General features: G+C 49.1%; 1 protein-coding gene across 2 annotated transcripts in view; it reads left to right on the top strand.

Moving 5' to 3' along the window:
- Window positions 1–21,541, top strand: part of vash2 (vasohibin 2) — a 41,715-nt gene that overhangs the window by 1,044 nt on the left and 19,130 nt on the right. The window contains exons 2-5 of one of the 2 annotated variants that reach the window (XM_028820907.2): window positions 2,162–2,333; window positions 17,681–17,769; window positions 18,131–18,187; window positions 21,069–21,143. In XM_028820907.2, the coding sequence (XP_028676740.2) occupies window positions 2,316–2,333; window positions 17,681–17,769; window positions 18,131–18,187; window positions 21,069–21,143 (239 nt within the window). In that variant the 5' untranslated portion in view covers window positions 2,162–2,315. Of the gene's footprint in view, window positions 1–2,161; window positions 2,334–10,119; window positions 11,112–17,680; window positions 17,770–18,130; window positions 18,188–21,068; window positions 21,144–21,541 lie in introns of those variants that run through there. The other variant, XM_028820906.2, reaches the window with a different exon arrangement.

Genomic DNA, 21,541 nt, shown 5'->3' with positions numbered 1-21,541 from the left:
TGCTGCCCTAAAGGGGTGATGGAGCCTTCGGCCTTATGGTGCGCAGACCCCCTAAATAAATCACATCAGCCGATTCAGTTCAAGTATTCTTAAAATAACAAAGCAAACTTCAAACTGCTTTGTTCAGGACCTGACATTCCAGCCTTCGTTCTCTTTACCCTCTTTGTCCAGGGGCCCAGGAAGATTTGTGTTTGTACCCCAAATTATGTTCAGGGTTTTATTGTAGTCTTCGTTTTTTATTCGGTTTTTTGATTCTTGTTTAATTTCAAAGCTCTGTATTTATCTTTGTTTTTTTTTTATATGGGAATTATTTGTATTCAGTGTTGTATATGGCCTGTTCTGAAATTCTGTGAAGTGCTTTGAGCGTGGGAAAGGTGCAATATAAATAAAGTTATTATTATTATTATTAATGCTCCATATTGCATTGTAAAGTTCACGTAACTCTTGGGACAGGATTCTGCTGCCATCTAGTGGATAAAATAAGATGCTGCAAAAATATCCTGAATACTTCTGTGTTATGGTAAGTCATCAATATTCATGAGTGGGGCGGAGTCTTCAGTCTAAACACAGTTGTTTGTGAACGAGAAGCTGTGAGGCCAGCTGTAGTGCGCCATTAGTTGAACGAAGCATTAGCGATGGTGCAGACCATGTGACACAGATAATGAAAGTAATGCATACGGCGCTGTACGGCCAAACTGCTGTGAGGTGCCGGGTGAATTTGGTCCCTCAAAGGTCGACCTTGGGGGGGAAAAAAGTAAAAAGACTGCAGTCAAGTAGGACAAAAAAAAAAGATGTTAGCCCCCTAAGCACTTCTGACACTGCAGCAACCATCAATGTCCATGTCGGGGGGGAAATGTGGAAGTCACTGAGCCTCGTGCTGCTGTAGCCCACAATAATAACACAAGGGGCACATTGCCCTTATGTGGATCGGGCACTGACATTGTACCCTCTGATAGAGCAGTGGCCAAAAAAAAAAATATAAGAAAAGTGTGCAAAGAAATCGGCGTCTGCTGCCCCGATCACAATGTGATGGGCGTTGGATTGAGGAGTTAAAGATTGTCCGGCAAGTGTTGAGCAGGACGCAGGTCCGCATCCCCGGTCTGTGACAACACCAAGCAAGTCCACACAGCATGACAAACCGATGAGGGTTTGAGCCCATTGAGATCACCTCACTGATCTTCTTTGGTGCAAAGAGAGAGTGAAAACGAGAGAAACCGACTGAGCGAGGTCTAAACTGTAACCAGCTGCGGTGCCCAAATATTACATTTGTTTGTACATCGCTAAACTTTATGAAAGTTTGATCTAAGCAGTCTGCTGCTTCTTTGGTGTTCTTGCTGACTTTTCGTATGCGAGTTTTCATAGCTGTGGACACATGGCAGGCTGCCTTGCAGGGAAAAAAAAAAAGCCTTTGGCCAGGCGGGCATCTGCTATCGACGAGCAGCTGTGTGGACGAGAGGACACAAGTCACATGACACGGTCTGAACGGGCCAGACCTGCAGTGAACACGAGCAAGTGAGCGGGTGGGTGAAGTCAGTTGATGGACATCTGCATCAAATTCAAAAGGGACGATCGCGTTGGACCAAAGCACTAATGTTAGCCCCCCTGCTATCACAGACAACAAACTGAAACCTGACCCCTTTATGTCCTTTCAGAGGTCCAGTTTGAGAGGGAAATTTACCGCAGTTGAAAAGTGAAGAAACATCGAAATAAGCAGCTTGGTCAAGGAATCAGTGATCTGAAATGCTGCTTAGCATCGCTGCATCTGTAAATCAGAACTCCATGAAGAGTTGAAGGCCACCATGACAGTGCGCTGTACAGGGTGACCTGCCCTCTGGGTGGGCCGCTTCACCTCCCTTTTGTCTTGTAGGCTTAAACATCCAGTCTCATACAGCCATGTTTATTTAAAAAAAGAAACGGCAGAGAACACGGACGTGACTGCCATTCAGGGCACAAACCTGTATTTACAGCGCTGCGCCTTTTACAAAACCAAAACCTAAGGTGATCTTCTATAACACAAGGAGCCAACGGGGCACAAACCTGGCAAAGGCCACAGGAGGCGGCCGCCTTCACCCCGGCGTGTCACTGCGTTTACCTGCCTGCATTGTTTGTCTTGTTAATGCTCGTGGCCTCTCATTGAATCGCAGCACGTCTTTTATTTCAGATGCATCACTCTGTCTGGACAGAAGATTCGCCTCTGCTTTTGAAGAAGTGTACGTCCTGCTGCAGTCTGTTTCACTGCCCGCTGTGCCCGGTGCAGAACTTCAAGCCGGCCAAACTGTGCAGGACACGGCAGCACATTCAGGTTCACCTTAAAAATGCTCTTGTTTTTAAAGGTAAGGCGCTCTCACCTACCTTAAGTGTAATTTGTGCCTACTATGTGATTGTACTTTAATTAAAAAAGATTGGCGGCTATCAAAAATATGAACGCTTTTCAACTCGAGTGTGTGTGTGTGTGTATACACTTCCAGTCAAACACTCCATTGTTCCAGTTCTTACAGGCCATTAAGTAGTTTTAGACAAGTGAATAATGTGAAACGGAACAAAGGTAAGGACTAAACCGCCAGTGGTACAAAAAAATAAATAGATAGAGATACAGATATATCTAATATATAAAGCACAGTCAATGTGTGTGTGTGTGTGTATGTTTGTCTGTCTGCCATACAAATCTGCACTGGGCATCCGATCGCCACCAGACTGGAGATGGGGCTCTTTAGTGACCAGGAGGAGGGGAAAAATGTCCGTGGTGAAGCGCAGGGCACCTCTTCACCGACACAACGTTCGGCACATGTCCCCATACTTATCATCGACAAGATGGCCGCACGTTGCAGCAGACGTTAACAGTGGCGCCATCTAGCGGCACGTTTGGTCCCTGTGAATCATCTGAAGAAAGGGAAACCAGGCTGTCTGCCCACAGGAGAAGGGCAACTGATGCAAGAGCGAATGAAACACCTCAAGAAAGGGAAGGCAGGCTGTCTGCCAACACGGTACATTCCCAAAAATTGAAAACTAATGTAATTTTTAGAGATCTACAAAAGGCCCCTTTCCGGTATCAAGTGATGGGTTAGTAACCTCGAGCTGCCCTGCTGCAATGGAACTTAGTTAAGCCTTGAGTGTTGCTGCAGACAATTCCTGCAGGTGTCCGCACTTGTGTTGATTACTGTGTGTGTGTTTATAAAAGCAGCGCTCGATCAAACCGTGTTACTATTCCCTCTGAAACATTACATGGATGATCTCGCACTGGATGTTGCTATCATGTTGGTGAGAAAAAGGCAAATAACAAACTGAGACAGGCCAACCATAATAACCCTTAAAAGTGTAGGTCTTTACTTTGAAGAAATTGCAATGAAAGCCAAGATTACAGCGTCCTACACCTTGAAAGGGGACTTGGAAACTGAAGGGGTCTCCGATAGGAGCAGGTCTGGCAGACACGACGCCACAACACAATCAGAAGACGAGTTTGTGAGGGGCTGGTGGGCGACTCATAGGACAGCAGCTTAACGGGTGAAGTAAGCAGGTCTCAGTTTGTATGTTTTAATTTCCATGTACTTTGAGACACTGAACTGTGTATATTTGAATAAAAACTGGGGGGGGGGGGGGGGGGGGGTTCTCAAACTTTGAGCCACAGTAGCAGGTCTTCACAGTTGAAAGTGTAGTTTTGGTCGGAGTGCTGCTGGCTCATCACCTTGATGTCTGACTGACGACTGGCGTACTTTTCATGCTGTTTTGATTTTATATGCTGACCATATTGTTAGTTGTCCCTGCGATTGTTGGCACCCCTGGTATGGATGAGTGTAAAAGTGTGTTTTTTTTTTTGGTGAATTACCTTCATTCCACACAGAGAAATGATAGAAATCCAACCTTTAAGTGAAATAAATTTCTTCTGAGATAAGTCATTTTTCCTTCATGAGAGATTATTTTAACAAAACTCCACGGCATTTATTCCACACTCTTTAGACCCTCCGTTTATCAATTAAAAGAGCTGAGTCTTCTGCAACATCTTGTAAGGTTTGAGGGTACAGAGCAGGGAATCAGAGACCAGTCGTCTTCACAGAGTCTCCAGATCATCCAGGGGTCGAGATCCTCCTCAGCTCGCCCCACATGTGTTCAGTGGAGTTTACCTCCCGGTCGGGGTTGGCCACGGCAGATGCCCAGTTTGGTGTGCCTTGATCCATTTTATCCATTGATGTGGACATTTGTTTTTGAGCACAGATCCATCGATGACTCGGCTTTAGTTTCTTGGCAGTGGTGACCAGATTTACATTTGAAATCTCCTGCTGTTTCATGGAGTCCATGGTGTCACAAGACACTTACAAAGATCCCAGGGTGTTTGGAGGAAGAGCAGCGCCACACCATCGCCAAACGTCCACCGTACTGTAGAGTGGGGATCAGGTTCTTTTCGGTGTAGCCATCCCTCTTTTTATGCCCAGCCCACCTAATGTGTTTGTCATCCAAAGGATCAACTTGCATCCCCCCTGACCACAGGACACAGTTGCAATCAAAATTCCAGTGGTGGTTAGCAAAATTCAGGTGGTTACGTTTGTGGTCAAATGACAGAAAAGAGGTTTTCTTCCAGGTAGTCTGATGGTGACCCAAACATGCAACTCTCTTCTGTGTTTCTCCAGCAGGGGTCCTTGTGGATTTTCTTTAACCTCTCTTGCCATCTTGCTCACTGGAGGCCAACATAAACTTGGGTTCTCTTCCAGGTAAGTTGGTCACAGCATCAGTTGACTTGAACTTTGTAGTTTTTGCCCCAACTGTAGACTCGGACATTTTCAGGTAAGGAGTGATTTTTTTTAATTGCCATTCCGTGACTTATGAAGGCCCCCATTTCATCGACTTCCCGTGAAGAAGCACTTTGAGCTCCGTCCCTTGTATGAAGGTGCGCTGCAGGATTAAACCTTCTTGTTTTAGTTTTCCCTCATTTTGAACTCTGTGTTCTCTGATCTTTCCTCAAAATTTAGCTTCGGTGCCCCAGGAAGTCGTGGATTACTGCTTGAAAGTTCCTACACACTCTCATCAACGGAAAATAACTCTTCACTTACACCTGGTTAATAAACCACAGACACGTGGAACAAGTGACCAAGTAGTGTGGTGGGCAGCAGGACTTGAGGGACCTTCAGAACTTGACCTGCTGTTATTTTGGAGGAGTGAAGTTGGTAGGACGGGCGAGCTTTGTTGGGCTGAATGGCCTGTTCAGGTCCAGATTGTTTGCCGATAATCGTGGCTCGTCTGGTTTTGTTATTTCTGGACGAGTGGTTTAGTTTTTCTCAGAATAAATTGACTTCAATCAGTGGTTGGATTTCTTTCATTTTTTTCAGTGTGAGGTGAAGGTCACGCACCACAAGGTGATTTTTTTTTTTTTTTATTAACTCCTTTTTATTTCCTGGGGTGCCAATAATAGCGGCGGGGAGGGTACAGAACTCCAAGGAGACACGTGACAATGATAGTTTTATTGTACTGTTGCCGTACATCAAGTGGCATCTGAAGTCCCCATGGCTCACTTTTTGTCCTTTCTTTACAGACTATAAAATATGCAGGTGCAATTTACCGTGTAGGCCAGGCAGCCACTTCCACTGCCCAATGTGTGCCAAGACAATTCTGCGCAAGAACAACATGATCACCCACATCAACATGTGTAAGGAAGCTGATGCCACACCGCCAGCCTTTATCTTTTCGCCACCCCTTACCCCCGAGGACCACCTAACCCTGGTACCTTTTTCTCCTTTGGTCAGTAAATCGGAGCTCCCGGTGGGCCCCCTCAGTTCTCTACCTTTCCCAGAGGATGACAAACACCTTTTGGTTTGTAAAACGGAGCTCCCTGCGAGTCCCCAAGCACTTGCCCCATTTTTGGAGGATGACAAAAGTGTTTTGCGCCATATTATTGGTCTTCCTGTGGATTCCCAACCATCTGCATCATCTACAGAGGATGAGAAAAGCGTTTTGCTCGGTAAAGCAGAGCCAACTGCGGACCACCAACCACATGAGCCAACTTCGGTAGACAAGGATGTTTTGCTGCGTATAATGGAGCTACCCGTGGCCCACAGAACTCTTCCACTATCGTTGGGAGATGACGGCCATCCTTGGCTTCATAAAACTGAAGCACCTTTGTACCACCGAATTCTCGGACGATCGACGCGCACCAAGACCGTTCAGTGCTCGCAGTGTAGAATCACCATTCTGGCGAAAAATCTACAGACCCACGTTGCTAGGAAGCACGCCGACAAGATCAGAGACGTTTCCATGTTTTCCCATTTGCCAAGCGTGTGTGTGGATACCATCAATGGAATTGCTGCGGTTCGGAAAACCAGCAAGGGCTTCTCTGTGCCCGTCCACGTGAAGCGCAAAACGTGGGGCAAGCGTCAGCAGACGCTGTGCGAGTTGGAGAAGTGCCGGCAGTTCCATCTCTCGTCGCAGAGGAGCGGATTCCTTTTTGGGCTTTGCGAACACATTCGCTCCCTCGATTACTGCACGAGAACGGCTACAGAGGAGCTCCTTGAGCCGGCGGTACTGGAGACAATGGTAGCCTGCAGATGGCTTGAGGACTCGGCAAGAAGGGAATGTCTAAAGCGACAGAAAGTGGCGCAGGCACTGCACGTCCCTCTGTCTGTCGAGGTGGATTTGGAAATGTCCACAAAAAAGTTGTGTCTGTCAGTTCACGAAGCCCAAATCAGACAGTACTGCCTCCTGGGGAGGGTGATTGTGACGTTCAATGCCCAGACTAACACATGGCGCTGCCCGTGTTCGAAGCCATGCCTGTCCTGTCCTCATAAACACGTCGCCCAATGGCATTTGTTTCAGACGAGAGCGGACCTGTTTCAGCAGCCTCTACCGCTGGCTCACTACAAGCACTGAGAGCCGCGTCCTCCGGTCTAAGTCTACCTCACACGGCTGGTTCCTGATGAAGGTCAGCCGTTTTTGTTCTGAACTTTTCAACTCCGCTGAAGCCGTCATGACTGTTACTGTGGAGCACTGGAGAGCGAGTCGGCATTAAAGGGTTTCTATTTAAAACGATTCTCCTCATGTTAGAATATATGAGTTGTAATTCTTCAACGTCACGTGAGCGTGTCGCGTGTGAGGCGCACTGACGCCACCCCTCCATTTTAATGGTCACGTAATGCTGACCCACTACTTCATTTGGGCCGCGTCTCTGAGACAGCCTGTCATTAAAACTACAGCATCTGAAACTCGGTCAGTGAGTCACGTTACAATCTCGTACCCCGCCAAGGCCTCCACCCCAAATTTCCGGTTGCAGTATTGGTTGGTCGTACAGGATAAAGGCAGCAATGTCGTCCATACAACTTGACGGCGGCTGCAGTTCACACCATTTTATAAATGACTAGTAACACCTCCACTCCTCAAGGAAAGGTGGCGTGTGCCCCTCTCACGAAACAACCCAGCGTACCCTGCCCAGGCTGCTGCAATGTCCGTGGCATGTTGCCATGGGCTGACCCAAAGCCCAGTAACCTAGTGGGGGATTCCCACACCCCCAGTTGTGTGTTAGTGCAGGACTTTCTGCTGGGGGGCCGCGCCGCATGCAGTGCTTTTCAGGTCGGCCCCCTGCGTGGTCCGCATCGCTACTTGCTGTTAGGACGACCCAAAGCACAAGTCAATGGCTGAGGTCACCCGTACGTACAGTAGATGGATTGTGTCACACGTAACACAGCATGAGCTGTAGATTTGAGAGCGAGATTGAGAATTGAAGTCTGGGGGTACGCGAGCGCCCCACACGACAGACAGACAACCCCTAGCAATTTATAGATGCGTTGTGTGCGAGGGACGTCTGAAAGTTGCCGCACTTTTGTTTAACTCCATTAAGAATGATGTCGCTCTTCTACACAGTCGCTGTTCCCAGTCACGTGACACACTCGGACACAACCAATTACTTCTCCTCCCGCCTTCACCGTTTCCAACGAAAATATTTAAGTGCAGAAATGTTTCGAACATCCGTTGTCTATTGACGTGTTTATTAAAAGAGAAGAGCATGTGATGAGGTCATGGAGGTCATGGAGGGGCTTCCACAAGGCAGCGGAGAGGAAAATGGAGGCTCTGGAGACCTGAAGGGCGTTTGAGAGGACTGAACGTGGAGTGGCCCTCATTGTAGATAGCAGTTGGTGGTCCCCCCCCCCCCCCCCCCCCCCCCCCCATTTCCAGTCGTTTTCCCTCTAATTTGATCATTTTGACTTTTTTCTCTTATTCCTTTTTTATTAACGAGCAGAGCTGTGAGGCTGACATTCATAAATATTTGTTGTTTTGGACGTTGTTTTAACTTTTCAGCTTAGTTTTCTTGTTAATTCACCTTTTGCTCCTGGATAAGGAAAACTGAGGTTTGGCGCGAAGGCCAGCGGTGCCTGCAATAAGAATCTCACCGGAGTCTGTGGGTGGGACGGTCGCACAGGAACGTAAATCTGACGAGCGAGCGCGAGGAGACCCTTCAGTCCATCAGGCTTCTTGGTTTAGCTAAGAGCCAGGCTGCCCCAGCACCTCATCCTCATCCTCCTTAAAGGGTGTCGAGGTTTCTGCTTCACCTCCAGGACTCAGTAGTTGGTTCCCGATGCCCACAATTCTTTGCATCCTGGCCTCAGTCCTACATGCCCTTCCCTTCATTTCCACTGGTGTCCCCCATTCAGCTTATCAATGCCTTTGAGGGTTTTGAAGACCTGAAGGGAGGTCCCCACGTGGTCTCCTCTGTTTGGACTAAATGGGTTTAATTCTCGGTCTGTCCTAGCAGGACGTGTCCTTAAGTCCCGTGGTGCCCCCACTTGGTCTTCTCTTCAAGTGCTGCTGTGTCTTTCTGGCAGGGTGCTGACCAGAACTGCACACAACACTCCAGATGTGGTCTCAAAAATGAAAAGAGCACCTCCAGGTGGGGTCTTTGATGTCCAGTAGTCCCTCACGCCCCAGCCCCCCCCAACCGCATTCTTCAGCATTTTGGGTTTTTGCTTCACGTTACCTTTGATTTGAACACAAAAGCTTCCTTCGTTGTGCCAGTTCAGTGTTTGGGCCTCCATTGTCCACTTGAAGGTTGTGTTTTTTGGCTCTATAATCGGTTTTTTCCATTTCCGGGTGGGAGAGGGAAGGGGGGCATACCAGTCCGTCACAGGACACACCTATCTGGTAGGTGGTTGAGCTTTGGGAGGAAGGCCATGAGGACAGATGGGGATTGTGTGGACTTCACCAGTGCCAGTGCTCGAGCCCTGGCCTTAGCCGCCGTGCCACCTTCTGTATTGGTAACGGCAGGTGGCCGGCCACCCGAGGTGATTCTTCACTAATGGGATGTAAAGATGAGCACAACACTCTGGCCACGCCCACTAAAAGCCTAATTGAGCATGTGACGTCCCTGATGGCCCCTTACAAGCTCTAAAGCCGCTGTGCGGATTTGGGAGAAGGCCATGCCAAGGGGCAGGGCCGGATTTATATGAAAAGAGGCCCTAGGCTATTCCACTTACGAGGCCCTTTCACCTTCCATTTTTAAGTTTGTAAATTACATGAGAGATAATAAAATTTTGCTAACAATTTGAATGTAGGCCCCTCTTGATCTTGAGGCCCTAGGCTGAAGCCTAGTTAGCCTATAGGAAAATCCGGCCCTGGCCAGGGGTCTTCTGTGATGTGCTTGGAGTCGTCAGCCTCACTAAACTTTGAAGCCTGAATTGTGGAGCTCAAAGTCCCACTTAATATGGAGGCTCTTATTGTACAACATCAAGTGAAGAAATGGAACAACTCATAAGTGGAAGGCACGGAGGACTTGGCCTTCAAAGCTCCTTTCCATTGTGCTCATCCTGTCCTCAGGGGCCCAACGGGCACAGATACAGACAGCTGACCCTCTAGTTATGTACCTGGCACGTCTTTATTAATCGGTCTGAATTGTACATTTGCAGTAGAACGGCGCCTGGCATCAAGTACCCCGTGGTCCCCTCTGGCTTTACATGACAGTGGGATAAAGTGGGCACGAGAACGTCTTTAACCAATAAAAACGATACTTCGGGAAGTGTACCCTTAATAGAGAATTAACCGGGCTTACGTCTCGTGGACATGAAGCCAACACAACAAGTGGTCCATGGGTGCCGATAGTAGAACGATAACGACACGCTGCTCATACTTGGCGGCTCATTTTCAAGCGCCTTTCCGCAGTTCGCTTCTTTCGACGCAGTCGCGTGCGGCCAAACAGCGCCGGCCAGTCCATCCTGTCAGTCAACATCGACAGCCCCGCCTCTAGTTGGGATTTCCGCCAATGGGGACGCGCTGAAGAAAAGACTTCAATGGCCCGCCTTCGAGAACCCGCCTTTTCTTTGTTGGCTCGGCCAATCAAATGCGGCGCTGGCTGCCGGGATACTCGGTAACAGAATTCCACTGGCCGTTAGCAGTGTGGCAGCTTCGCGTCGCGCACGATTGTGTTTTGGGGGAGAAGACGTTTGATTTTTTTTTTTAATTTTATCTTTTTGTAAATTTCTCCCCCTGGGAAACTTGGCAGTGGACATTCAGCGCGTTTTAAAATCGCGAGGCGAAAGCAGCGGGTTGGGAGAAGCTCGGCGGCCGCCGACACCTTTGAACTTGGCAGCCGCACACATGCAACAAATGCCCGGGCGCCTCGGGCTGCACAGATGGGGCTGTTGAGCTTTCGCGTCTTCCTCGACTGACGGGGGGCGCCGCCGGCTAACGTGTCTTTTTGTTTAAATTACCCCGGCACGAGAGCCGACAAGTGGCGCTGCGCGTCTCATGGATTGAAGCTCGCCGCTGATCCCCCCCCCCAAACAAGCCGGCATGGAGAGCTAGGTGCCGCAGCCCGGCAGGAAAGACCCGCCGCTTACAATACTATGACCGGCCCCGGGTCGAACGGCACCCCGAGCACGGCGGCGAGGCTAAGCAAACATGCGAGGTCCAAGAGCTGCAGCCGCGGGGACCGGGAGAGCGCCTCGGGCAGCTCGGCCAACGGCGCCAGTAGGTCCTCGGGCGAGGAAGACGAGAAAGATGGAGGAGTGCTCTTCTACGTGAACAGAAGCGGCTTCCCGATTGACGGCCAGACGTGGGAGAGAATGTGGCTTCACGTGGCCAGGATTCACCCCGAAGGCAAGGAGATGGTGGACCGAATCCGGCACGCCGCCCACCTGGCGAGGGTAAGTCACTGCCGCCGCCGCCTTTCGTTCTAACCGGCGCCTCAAGCGGACTTTGGCTGTCCGGCGGTCAGTCAGCAGTCGCTCGGCGTGCCTTCAATGCGAGGGCGGGCTCGATGACCGAAGGGGACGTTTTAGGAGGTTTGACCCCCAAGTTTAGCTCCGTGCCTGCGCGCGAGTCGACATTTGGAAAGCCTGAGGTCGATGAAACCGCGGACGGTCCAACCGGGAGCATCCCGAAAAAGTTTTGCAGCGTAACACCCCGGAGCTGAACCACCGAGCGGCAAACCGCTTAGCCGTCCCGAAGTGCGTCGGAGGTGCAGACGGGCTTTGTGAAATGGGGCAGGTCGGCAAAAGTTCAGGATTCAAATCCATCGGACTTTCGGGTTGTGGGAAACACAAAAGAGAAAAGACTTGGACTCCTCAAGTCTGCATTCAGTGTGGCATGGTGCCCAACACTCCGCCAGCAGCACCGGGCACAAGGCAGGAACCGACCCCGGCAGTAGCTAAGCGACAGGGAGCCGAGTTTGGTCTTTTCTGTAATTCTGGTGTGTTTAGAGGGTCGGGATGGGGTGTCGCGGTGGCGTCGCTTGTTTTACTTTAAAAGCTGCACCCCTTAGGACAAAGAGAGACGAAAAAAGAAAGTCGAGAGATGCAGTGCCCGTCCTGTCTGTTTCTTTGTTATATAGCGCCTTTTCCGCCTGTCGTCCATTTTCCAAGCCCGATTTATTCTGAGCAGGGTCACGGGAAGCTTGGCAGACGGAGGGCACAAGACGGGAGCAACAGCTGGACGGGATGCCAGGTCATCGCAGGGTGAATACACAAACACACAGCACAGGGTAAATGTGGGGCTGTCAATCCGTCATATAGCGCCTTTTGTGCCCCCTACCTCACCATTATATAGCGCCTTTTATCTGATCTCTCTGCCTTTTCTTTTTGTCTCAAGTGTGGAGCGGCTGTTTGTTTTTGTGCTGCCTTGTCCCCCAGATGTCATCTTGAAGTCCTCTGTCAGTGGCAGCGTCTTTATAAAAAGGTCCGTTTGAACTTCTTTATGTTATAAGGAGGTGCCACCAACAAGCAGCCGGAGTGCACTTTAGGAAATAAATAAACTGAAACTACCAGCCCAGCCTCTCAAATCGACTCTGAAGGGGCTGCCAGTCCATCGCAGGGCACATGGCCACCAGCAGCTGGGGCCAGTTCAGGGTAACCAGAGTGTCTTTGGGGATGTGGCAGAGACGCGGGGAGAACATGTGGCTGAAGGGGTGAAGTTGGCACACGTCACAGAAAGAAATGATCAGTTAGTCCAGAAATTAAAGAATCAGGGTGGCATGGTACCCAAAACTCCCCAAAGCAGCACCGGGCACAACATAACACAAGCTGTTGTATGCTATGCCCTTTAAACCCCTCTGCAGATGATTGGTGCAAACTCAGCTGGCTGGCCGCGAGTTTTATTAATTTTTATTAAAAATAAAAAGACAATGAAGCTTCACTTTACCGTTTAGCATCTCCATCAACACACGGGCCAAATGGGGTGGCAGGGTGGCACAGTGGGTGGTGCTGCTGCCCTACAACAAGGATTAGACTGGTTTGAGAATGTTCTGTTGTAGCGGGTGCCAAGCTGGTAAAAGTGGGCAAAGTCAAGGCAGCTGGGAGCCTCTTTTAACAGACGGGCATCCCATCAAGGGTTTGTTTTGGCGCTGATGGGAGAGAGTCGAGCCCCCCCCACAGGTCATGGACTGGATTAAGCTGGTTTGGGGTGGCATCCTGTCAGGTGTTAGGTGGAGTGGTGGTGCTGAGCCCCTGCTGAGGGTGAACTGGTTGTGCTGTCAGAGGTTGGAGGCCTCCTCCCGTTCCCACTTCCAGTGGGTGAGTCAGCGTCCTGTTTGCGGTGTCACCGGCTTGTGTCACCACTTGGTCACATTTGAACTTTTCCGTTTTTTTTTTTTTTGTACTCTTCATGCCCCACTTTGATGGCGTTGATCCTCCTCAGTGGATTTCTTTCTTTTGTCCCCTGTGGCATTTTATCCTTGGCATGCAGCTGGATGCACGTTGACAAGCAGGGGACTTGTGGCCGCGCCGTGTGACCTTAGTAACTTGAGAATGGGGGCTCAGTGAGATTGGTTTGGGCATGTGGCCCCTGCTGTGCTGCTCGGGTGGGGTGGCTCTTCTTTCAGAGGGGCTGGGATTTGATCTCCCGTTGGCGTGAAGTGGCGCTGTGTGGTCCACTCGGCCAGAATTTCACCCTGTGGCTTGGTGGGAATGTTTGGATTTTTGTGTTCAGTTTCCCTCTCGGACCCTGATCCTTTTTTCGTTCTTGTGGCTTGACATTTTATTTTTTTAATCTCCCACCGACACTTTACAGATCCTGAGATGTTGTACGGATTGAACTGGCATCCTCGGGGCGTGCGTTCCTGTGCCACGTGATTGCATTCTTCTGTTCCCGTCCCCAGCTGTTGCTGAGCTTTACCCGCCAGACATTCTGAGGGCCTTCCAGAAAATTCTGTGGCACAAAAGCCCACCTGCTCGGACAAATGTTGCTAAAGATCTTCCTCTTCGTCCTCCTCCATCACCTAGCCCCCCCCCCCCCCCATCCCCCCACACATACATCAGCTGTTGTCCTGAATTCCTTTCTGTAACCAGAAGCCATGCGGAGGAAGTCGCGAGCGAGGCAGGATGTTGCCTACTTCTCCTCGTCCCGTCCTCCCGGTGCATCGCTGTGTCTGGCGCAGGGCCACTCAGGGGGGCTCCCAGCCAGCGGCCAGCTGGCCACATTACAAGGCGATTAGTCAGAACTCGGCAAGAAGTCTCTGCAAATGTCTGAAGTGGACTTGACTGTGGCTTCTCTGAGAGCTTCGAGTAAACGCGCTCCTCGTTGGCAGAACTGACGCCGAGTCCGTCAAGAATCCACAGCAGGTGTCTGTCAGTCACAAAGTCCGGCGTATGTCGACCCCCTAAGTCTGGCGTGCGATGGCGCTACAGTAACTTGTAAAGGACCCCGTCGGTACTCTAGTGACATACGGAGTTTCTGATGTTGTTAGTAAACTGGTGACCACAAATACGGAGGAGGCAGCAAAAACAATTCAGACGGGAGAGGCATAAGAATGAGAAGTCCAGGAGGGGTGGCGGAGGATTTGGGGGCTTACATCGACACAGGGCTCTCATTGTTGGCTGCCTTGCAACAGCGGTGTCTGCAAAAAACAGAATGGCAGTGTGGTGAACGTTGAACACGACGTTAATCAAAGGTTACGTTTGTTCCAAAGATCGTATACAAAGAAAATAAGGAGCAGGTTTGTAGTCCCCGAGGTACGAAACCCACAGGGAGCCCAAATCTACGACATAAAGCACATGCTGGCGCCGCACAACTTCATTCACGTCGACTCCTTCGTGCCAGGCGACTTACAACATTTATGGTGCAACTGCTGACATTTCTTTTGGTTTTCCAATCCGGGCGGCGGCAGGTCAGGGTCACACATTGGTGTCAGTAGTGGGATCTGAGGGCCAAAGCCTTACCCAGCATGCCACTCTGCCCGCTGACTAAGCCCTGCAGGATGGCCGGCGAGTCCCAGAATGCATTGGTGGTTGTCTTAGCTTGTGGAGGACTTTTCTCTGAAGACACTTTGTTTTTGAGACAAAGCTGATTTTATTTTTTGGGGACCCGGACTCGTCACCTCCTCTTTTGTGCACGTCATGAGTCACTAGCTGTGTTGCCTGTCCACGACGGTAGTGGAGTTCATCTGAAAGTGTCTGATATCTCTGGCCTCGCGTTTGTCCTCCACCTCTCTTTGGTGTCTTTGCTCGTCTGCCGAGTCCTCTGCTTCTCTCCCTCCACCATTTTAAGGCTCGTTGTGTGCCTTCCGTCCTCGATGGGCCCCGTTGCCTGCTGTGTGGACCTCGTTCTTCCTCCTGCCAGGACTTGCCGTGTTTAAAGGCGACTCTCAGCGTTCCTCTTCCCCCTATTCTTTGGTATCCTCGTGCGTCTCACACTCTTGTGCCTGGTGCTTCCCGTTTTCATCACGTTTGACTGACCAATCAGATTGCTCAGAGGGGCTGGACAGTAGCGTAGATTTGTTGTCATATCAAGTGTTCATGTACTGTAAATACTGTATGAGGCATTCGTTGTTCAGCTTTTTAATTTGTTAGGGTCCGTCTCTGCAACTCCACAATCTAACAGGATAAGTTTAATGTGGCCGGTGGGCTTGTCCTTGTGTGTCACTCCAGTTACCCTCACAGCTCCACCGTTTTATTAAATTGGGTCCAAATGGCCGCCCTTGAATAGCTTGGAGTCGGACTGAAGGCACAAGGCCATCGGCTCCGTCCCCACCACATGCCACTGTTGTTAAAGACATTAAAGCAAATCCCCGGGCCCCGCTAATCACAGGCGCCATACAGCGTGTAGCCGCGGTGGTCTCGGACTCGGCCTTTCCCCGTGTGTTGTCTCGGTGGTCCCGTGGCGTTGGTGATTTGCACTTCCTGTTTGTTCAAGTCAGCGAGCCGCGGCCCAGCATCCTCCTCCTATAAAAAGGTTTGGGAGTGCGACTTCCTCCTTCCTTCCTTGTGCTCGGAGGTCACGGCCGGAGGTGACAGGAGTTCCGGCAGCTGGGGTGCCTAATGCCCATCTGTGCCATGCATTACTAATTTCCATCGGCCGCGTGTCTCCCATGTGGAGCACAAACGACGAAGGAGAGCACAATGGGGGTAGAAAAGGAGGTGAAAGTGGAAAGGGTGGGCGGCGGTGGTCTCCGGGGATACGTCCCTTGTTTCTAGGGTTCAGGCAGCGGGACGTCTCTTGGTGCGGCTGTGAACGTCACCTTGTCCGCCTCATGGCCGTGGGCTGCTGACTTTTCAAATGGTAGCAGTTTTAGTGAGTGGGATGGCAGTCGCTTGTTTCTTGTAGATTGCGGTTTACGTTCTTCACTTAGCAGACACTTTAATCCAAAGTGACTTACAGAAGAGGTCAGTCTAGGGGACAGTTTGGGAACAAGTGTGACAGGACAAGGGTGCAAAGATAAATCCGCATAAGCGTGGAGCTCAGAACAAACTGGCAGAGTTACAGATTCATAGTTACAAACTGCTAATATCGATGAGTCCTTCACCAAACCAGGATGGAGGTGGGCAGCTCATTTCATCAGCTAGCAGTCTGGACTGAGATTTGATGCCACCTCCAGACGACGTTCTTTAGCAGACCTGAGTGGGCGAGGAGGAGCACAGGACCTCGCATGTGTCTCCATAAGTACTGACCCGTTGACTACTCTGTGGGTGAGCACCAAGGATTTGACCCAAACGCATTGTTCTACTGACTTGATCCGTGCTGCCCCGGCCCCCAGCTGCCATCTTGAATTCGCCTCCGCGGGTTGACGAATGTTGCGTTATTCACACACACACACACCTGTCAACACTCGCATCTTCTCCGCTAAACTCCTGTCTGGGGTCTCCTTCTGGTATTGACCCTGCATGTAATCCCACGTTGGCTGCCCTCGTTTTGTGCTGTGGGTGTGCCTGCTTGTTGTCTGTGGTGAGTTTGCACCTTCTCCTTTTATATGTCCACGTTTTGTGGATTGGCGTGTGTGTGAGGACTCTGTGGTGGATTGCGGCTTCCTGTGGGAAGGATTAAAGGAATACACAACCCAAAAAATGAAGACGGCTTCATCTGTGTCTCACCCGGTGCTGTGTGTGTTCAGAAAGGCAAAGAAAACATCTGACCTCCTGGAGAATGGAGATGACGACATTCCTGATAAAATGGTCTTTAATGCTGACCCCATTTTTAACTGCAAATTTATATGAGACCATCCATGGAGAAAAAATCTGAAGTTACTCTAAATAAACAAAGAAGGAAAGAATCGGTGACCGATATTAAAGAAGAGAAAACAACTCGACGATATTCACAAACGAACAAAGTTAGTGGGCCAGCAAACACCTGACATCTTACTGACTTCGCTAAGAACGGGGACCAGAGGGTGAGTGGCGCTGTGTGTGTGTGTGAGTGAACTCGGCCGCTCCACGGGATGAAGAAGAGGTGTCTTTGGAGACCTTGGCACTGCCACTCTTGAGCCTTGTGAACTGGGGGTCCACACACAGGCTGATGAGCAGGTGGGCTCGTCCAAGTCCACTCCTGGCATTACCCGCCTCGGATCAGTCGGCCATCACTCCTCCTAACTGATCTCCATCCTCAATTAGGTTGTTTCTGTTAAAGTTCTGCTTTCAGAAAGTGCCGTACTGTGGGACATCTGAGCTTGATGGACAGAATGGCCTCCTCTCGCTGGTCAGATTTCTTATTTATGTCTCAAGTTTAAATTAGAAAGAATGTTTTAAAATATTTGTGTATTCACTCTGTTGTTTTCTTATTTTATCTTTTTACTTTTGTTACTTTTATTATTTCTGGATTAACAGCAAAACACACAAACGGAGAGCTGCTCAATCGATGAAGATCACAGTCCAGTTAAGAGGAAACCTTCAGCCCCAGCAAAGCACTAGGAATGAATGGCCTGGGGGCTACACTGGACATGCCGTCCATCTTGCTCCAGTTAAGCTAGTAACCTTAGTGTAATGCTCCTTCTTTTCTCTTTTCTTTTCAGCTGCCTGTGCCATCCGTGCCAATCTTCAAGCCATCCATGTCCGTTCCAGACTGCCTGCACGTGATACAACAGTACATGAAGTTGCTGCAGTATCCTTTTTTACTGTAATACAGTGTGGCGCAGTTTCTTTTGGAGGTGCCATGTTTTGTAGATCAAGCATGATTCATATTTCTGTTACAACACGAGTCGACAATCGAACACAAGTCCTCGTAATTCCAGGTGGCCACACGTCCTTGAAAACCCGCAAATCCTTGAGGTGTTTCACCATCAAGGGCAGCCCCGAGTAACGGAGGACTCGTTTTTAGTGTAAATTTGATCGAATGTTAAAGTCTGAAGGGCACTCTGGCTGACGCAGCATGGCGTCTTGTTACTGACGGTACATCAATGTAAGCTCCACTGCTTCAAGACCCCAGAATGTCCCCTTTTGATGGTCCTTAACTCTCTTATCAGATACAACCACACAGGAACCCAGTTTTTTGAAATTAGGAAAACGAGACCTCTCAGCGGGTAAGAGTTTTTTTGTGTAAAAGCAGCTGATGATACGTTTGCAGGGTGGCATGGTGGTGTAGCGAGTGGCAAGGCCATCTCATGGACCCAGCGTTGTGTGCGCACATCCACAAAGACACAACGGTTACATCAACTGGACGCTCTGAGTTGGCGGCAGGCCGAGTGTTGGTGTGTGTGTGTGTGTGAGACGGAGGTCCCATCCATGCCCGTTTCCTGTTTTGTGCTCCGTGCTGCTGTGAACCAGACTTGGATCAAGTGAGTCTAAGGATGTCATGTTGTGCTTGTTAGGAAGTACAAAGTACTCGGCGCTCTCCTCCAGCACCACTCTCAGGCGCCCTTTGTGTGGAACATTTCAATTGAGCTCCGAGGTTTACGGAAATATTTTAGTAGATTTGATGAAGCATAAAGCTGATTTTTATCAAGTGCACTATTGTACCGGCCCGGTAGAAGATCCAGCCCAGCTGTCACGGTCCCAGACGTCAGCATTTCTCCTAAAGATAAACTCAAGATGGCTGCTCACTATGTGTGCTCCGTTACTGTAAATGTGTTAATTACAACTCCTAGGCAGCTCCACTTTTGTTCCCAAGTTGCCTGAAGGAATATTTTCATCGGCACGTTCTTAAGGCGCCTCTTTGAGTGTTAGCCGCTTTAATTACATATTACTAAAATAAGGAGCCTGTAAATAAAAGCCTGATCTGAGTGCTTGAATCGCAGTCATGGACCGAATGTGGTGCTCAGGTAGGCGGCCTTGGCAAGTGGTCTGGGACACCTGGTGGAGACTAAGGGGAGTGCATTTAGGACTGAAGGAACCTAAAGAGCTGCAGGAATCTGGGGAAAAAAAACAAAGTCCTGAAGTCAAGGAGAAAACATTGAGAACTTTTATAAAGTATCTGACTGAGACAACAACATAGCTAACTGAAAGAGTGTGATGGACTCAATGGCCGCCTCATGGTCATCAAAACTCTTCTGTTCTTATGAAAACTGACTGTAAACAGCCTTTGTCATAAAGCTCCAAATTGAGCTCAGGTGCCTCCTGTTTCCCCTGATCATCCTTGAGATGTTTCTGCAGCTTCATTGGAGTCCACTTGTGGTAAATTCAGTTGACTGGACATGATTTGGAAAGGCACACACCTGTCTATATAAGGTCCCACAGTTGACAGTTCATGTCAGAGCACAACCAAGCATGAAGTCAAAGGAATTGTCTGTAGACCTCCGAGACAGGATTGTCTCCAGGCACAAATCTGGGAAGGTTACAGAAACATTTCTGCTGCTTTGAAGGTCCCAATGAGCACAGTGGCCTCCATCATCCGTAAGTGGAGGAAGTTTGAAACCACCAGGACTCTTCCTAGAGCTGGCCGGCCATCTAAACTGAGCGATCGGGGGAGAAGGGCCTTAGTCAGGGAGGTGACCAAGAACTTGATGGTCACGAGGTCCTCTGTGGAGAGAGGAGAACCTTCCAGAAGGACAACCATCTGCAGCAATCCACCAATCAGGCCTGTATGGTAGAGTGGCCAGACGGAAGCCACTGCTTAGTAAAAGGCACATGGCAGCCCACCTGGAGTTTGCCAAAAGGCACCTGAAGGTCTCTCAGACCATGAGAAAGAAAATTCTCTGGTCTGAGGAGACAAAGATTGAACTCTTTGGTGTGAATGCCAGGCGTCACGTTTGGAGGAAACCAGGCACCGCTCATGACCAGGCCAATACCATCCCTACAGTGAAGCATGGTGGTGGCAGCATCATGCTGTGGGGAACTGGGAGACTAGTCAGGATAAAGGGAAAGGTGACTGCAGCAATGTACAGAGACATCCTGGATGAAAACCTGCTCCAGAGCGCTCTTGACCTCAGACTGGGGCGACGGTTCATCTTTCAGCAGGACAACGACCCTAAGCACACAGCCAAGATCTCAAAGGAGTGGCTTCAGGACAACTCTGTGAATGTCCTTGAGTGGCCCAGCCAGAGCCCAGACTTGAATCCGATTGACCATCTCTGGAGAGATCTTAAAATGGCTGTGCACCGACGCTTTAAACTTTTTTCATGTTGTCATTATGGGGTGTTGTGTGTAGAATTCTGAGGAAAAAAATGAATTTAATCCATTTTGGAATAAGGCTGTAACATAACAAAATGTGGAACAAGTGATGCACTGTGAATACTTTCTGGATGCACTCCATCTACCTATCTAGATGCTTCAACTTTGTTATTCTAGAATCATGTTGTACAGAAACCCGAGAATCCCCAATAACATAATTAGATTTTTGTTTTATAATAATATGGCCAAGTTGTATATATTTAACGTTATGCTGCGACATTCTCTTTGTTTCGTCATGGACGGCGTCATTTTAGAGTTAGACATCCATTGTTTCCAAGGCAGTGTTTCTCAGAATTAACTGCAATGTGTGCCATGCGTGATGTCATCAAAGTGACAGGGTAAAGGTGGTCCTGACATCCCATCACTACCTGTGACTGACGGATATCCACTGGGTAGTGTGCAAACTCAAACCCTTGGTCGTTAAAGAACGGTAGCGTTTGTTACGAGTCTTTGAGTGTTGGCTAATCAGTTTTGATAACACGTAAGTTTGACTCCTGCAATTGAACTTGATTTGTTTCTGACCGCGTTCATCATTCAAATGGCATACTGTGTCCACACAGACCTGATCTGAACCTGGGACGCTGGACTGGTGAAGTTCATTTGATTTTAATGAGTCAATGTGGCTTCTTATCAAGTGTGCTTGTGCTGCAAACAGCACAGCAGCCATAATTGTGACCTTCACCAGGGAACTGTGAAGTGAAAATGAATGAAAACATTCAGCGCTGTCTTGCCATGTAACTTGGGGTCTTATCGTTGTGCTTTTGTCTCATTGCTTTTTCTTTTCTGTTTCCCCAGGTTAATGGAGACGGCAAGAGAAATGACCCGGGAGTCTCTGCCCATTAAATGCCTCGAGGCGGTGGTCCTTGGAATGTATCCTTTCCACAGGAGGGTGGTCTCTCCTTTTTGTTTTGGATGTGTTGAACCTTTACCATAGTGGCTTAGCCTGAATTCTTATCTGTATATTCCAAGATCATCTATTTTTAAACATCGGCAAGTAGTAAGGTGCCATGCAGACAGACGCTAAGCCTAATTAGCTTATGCTGACTTTTCAGATCCTTGTCATCTGGTTTGTGCAAACTGTTTGAAGAATTTTTGGAGAGAACAGGATACAGAGGGTTGGATAACGGATAGATGTTTGTTTTTAAAATGACATATAGTGCTTGAAAAAAAGTATTCAGCCCCTAAAAGTCTTCATGTGTTACTATCTCAGATTCTAAACGTACAATTTGTTAAAGTAAGAGCTGATCTATAAAACGTCCAAATCAAAA

The sequence above is a fragment of the Erpetoichthys calabaricus genome, chromosome 15, assembly GCF_900747795.2.
Source record: "Erpetoichthys calabaricus chromosome 15, fErpCal1.3, whole genome shotgun sequence".
In the NCBI taxonomy this organism is placed as follows: Eukaryota; Metazoa; Chordata; class Cladistia; order Polypteriformes; family Polypteridae; genus Erpetoichthys; species Erpetoichthys calabaricus.
Note: the sequence above shows the minus strand (reverse complement) of the source record. Positions and strands in the feature narration are given on the sequence as shown.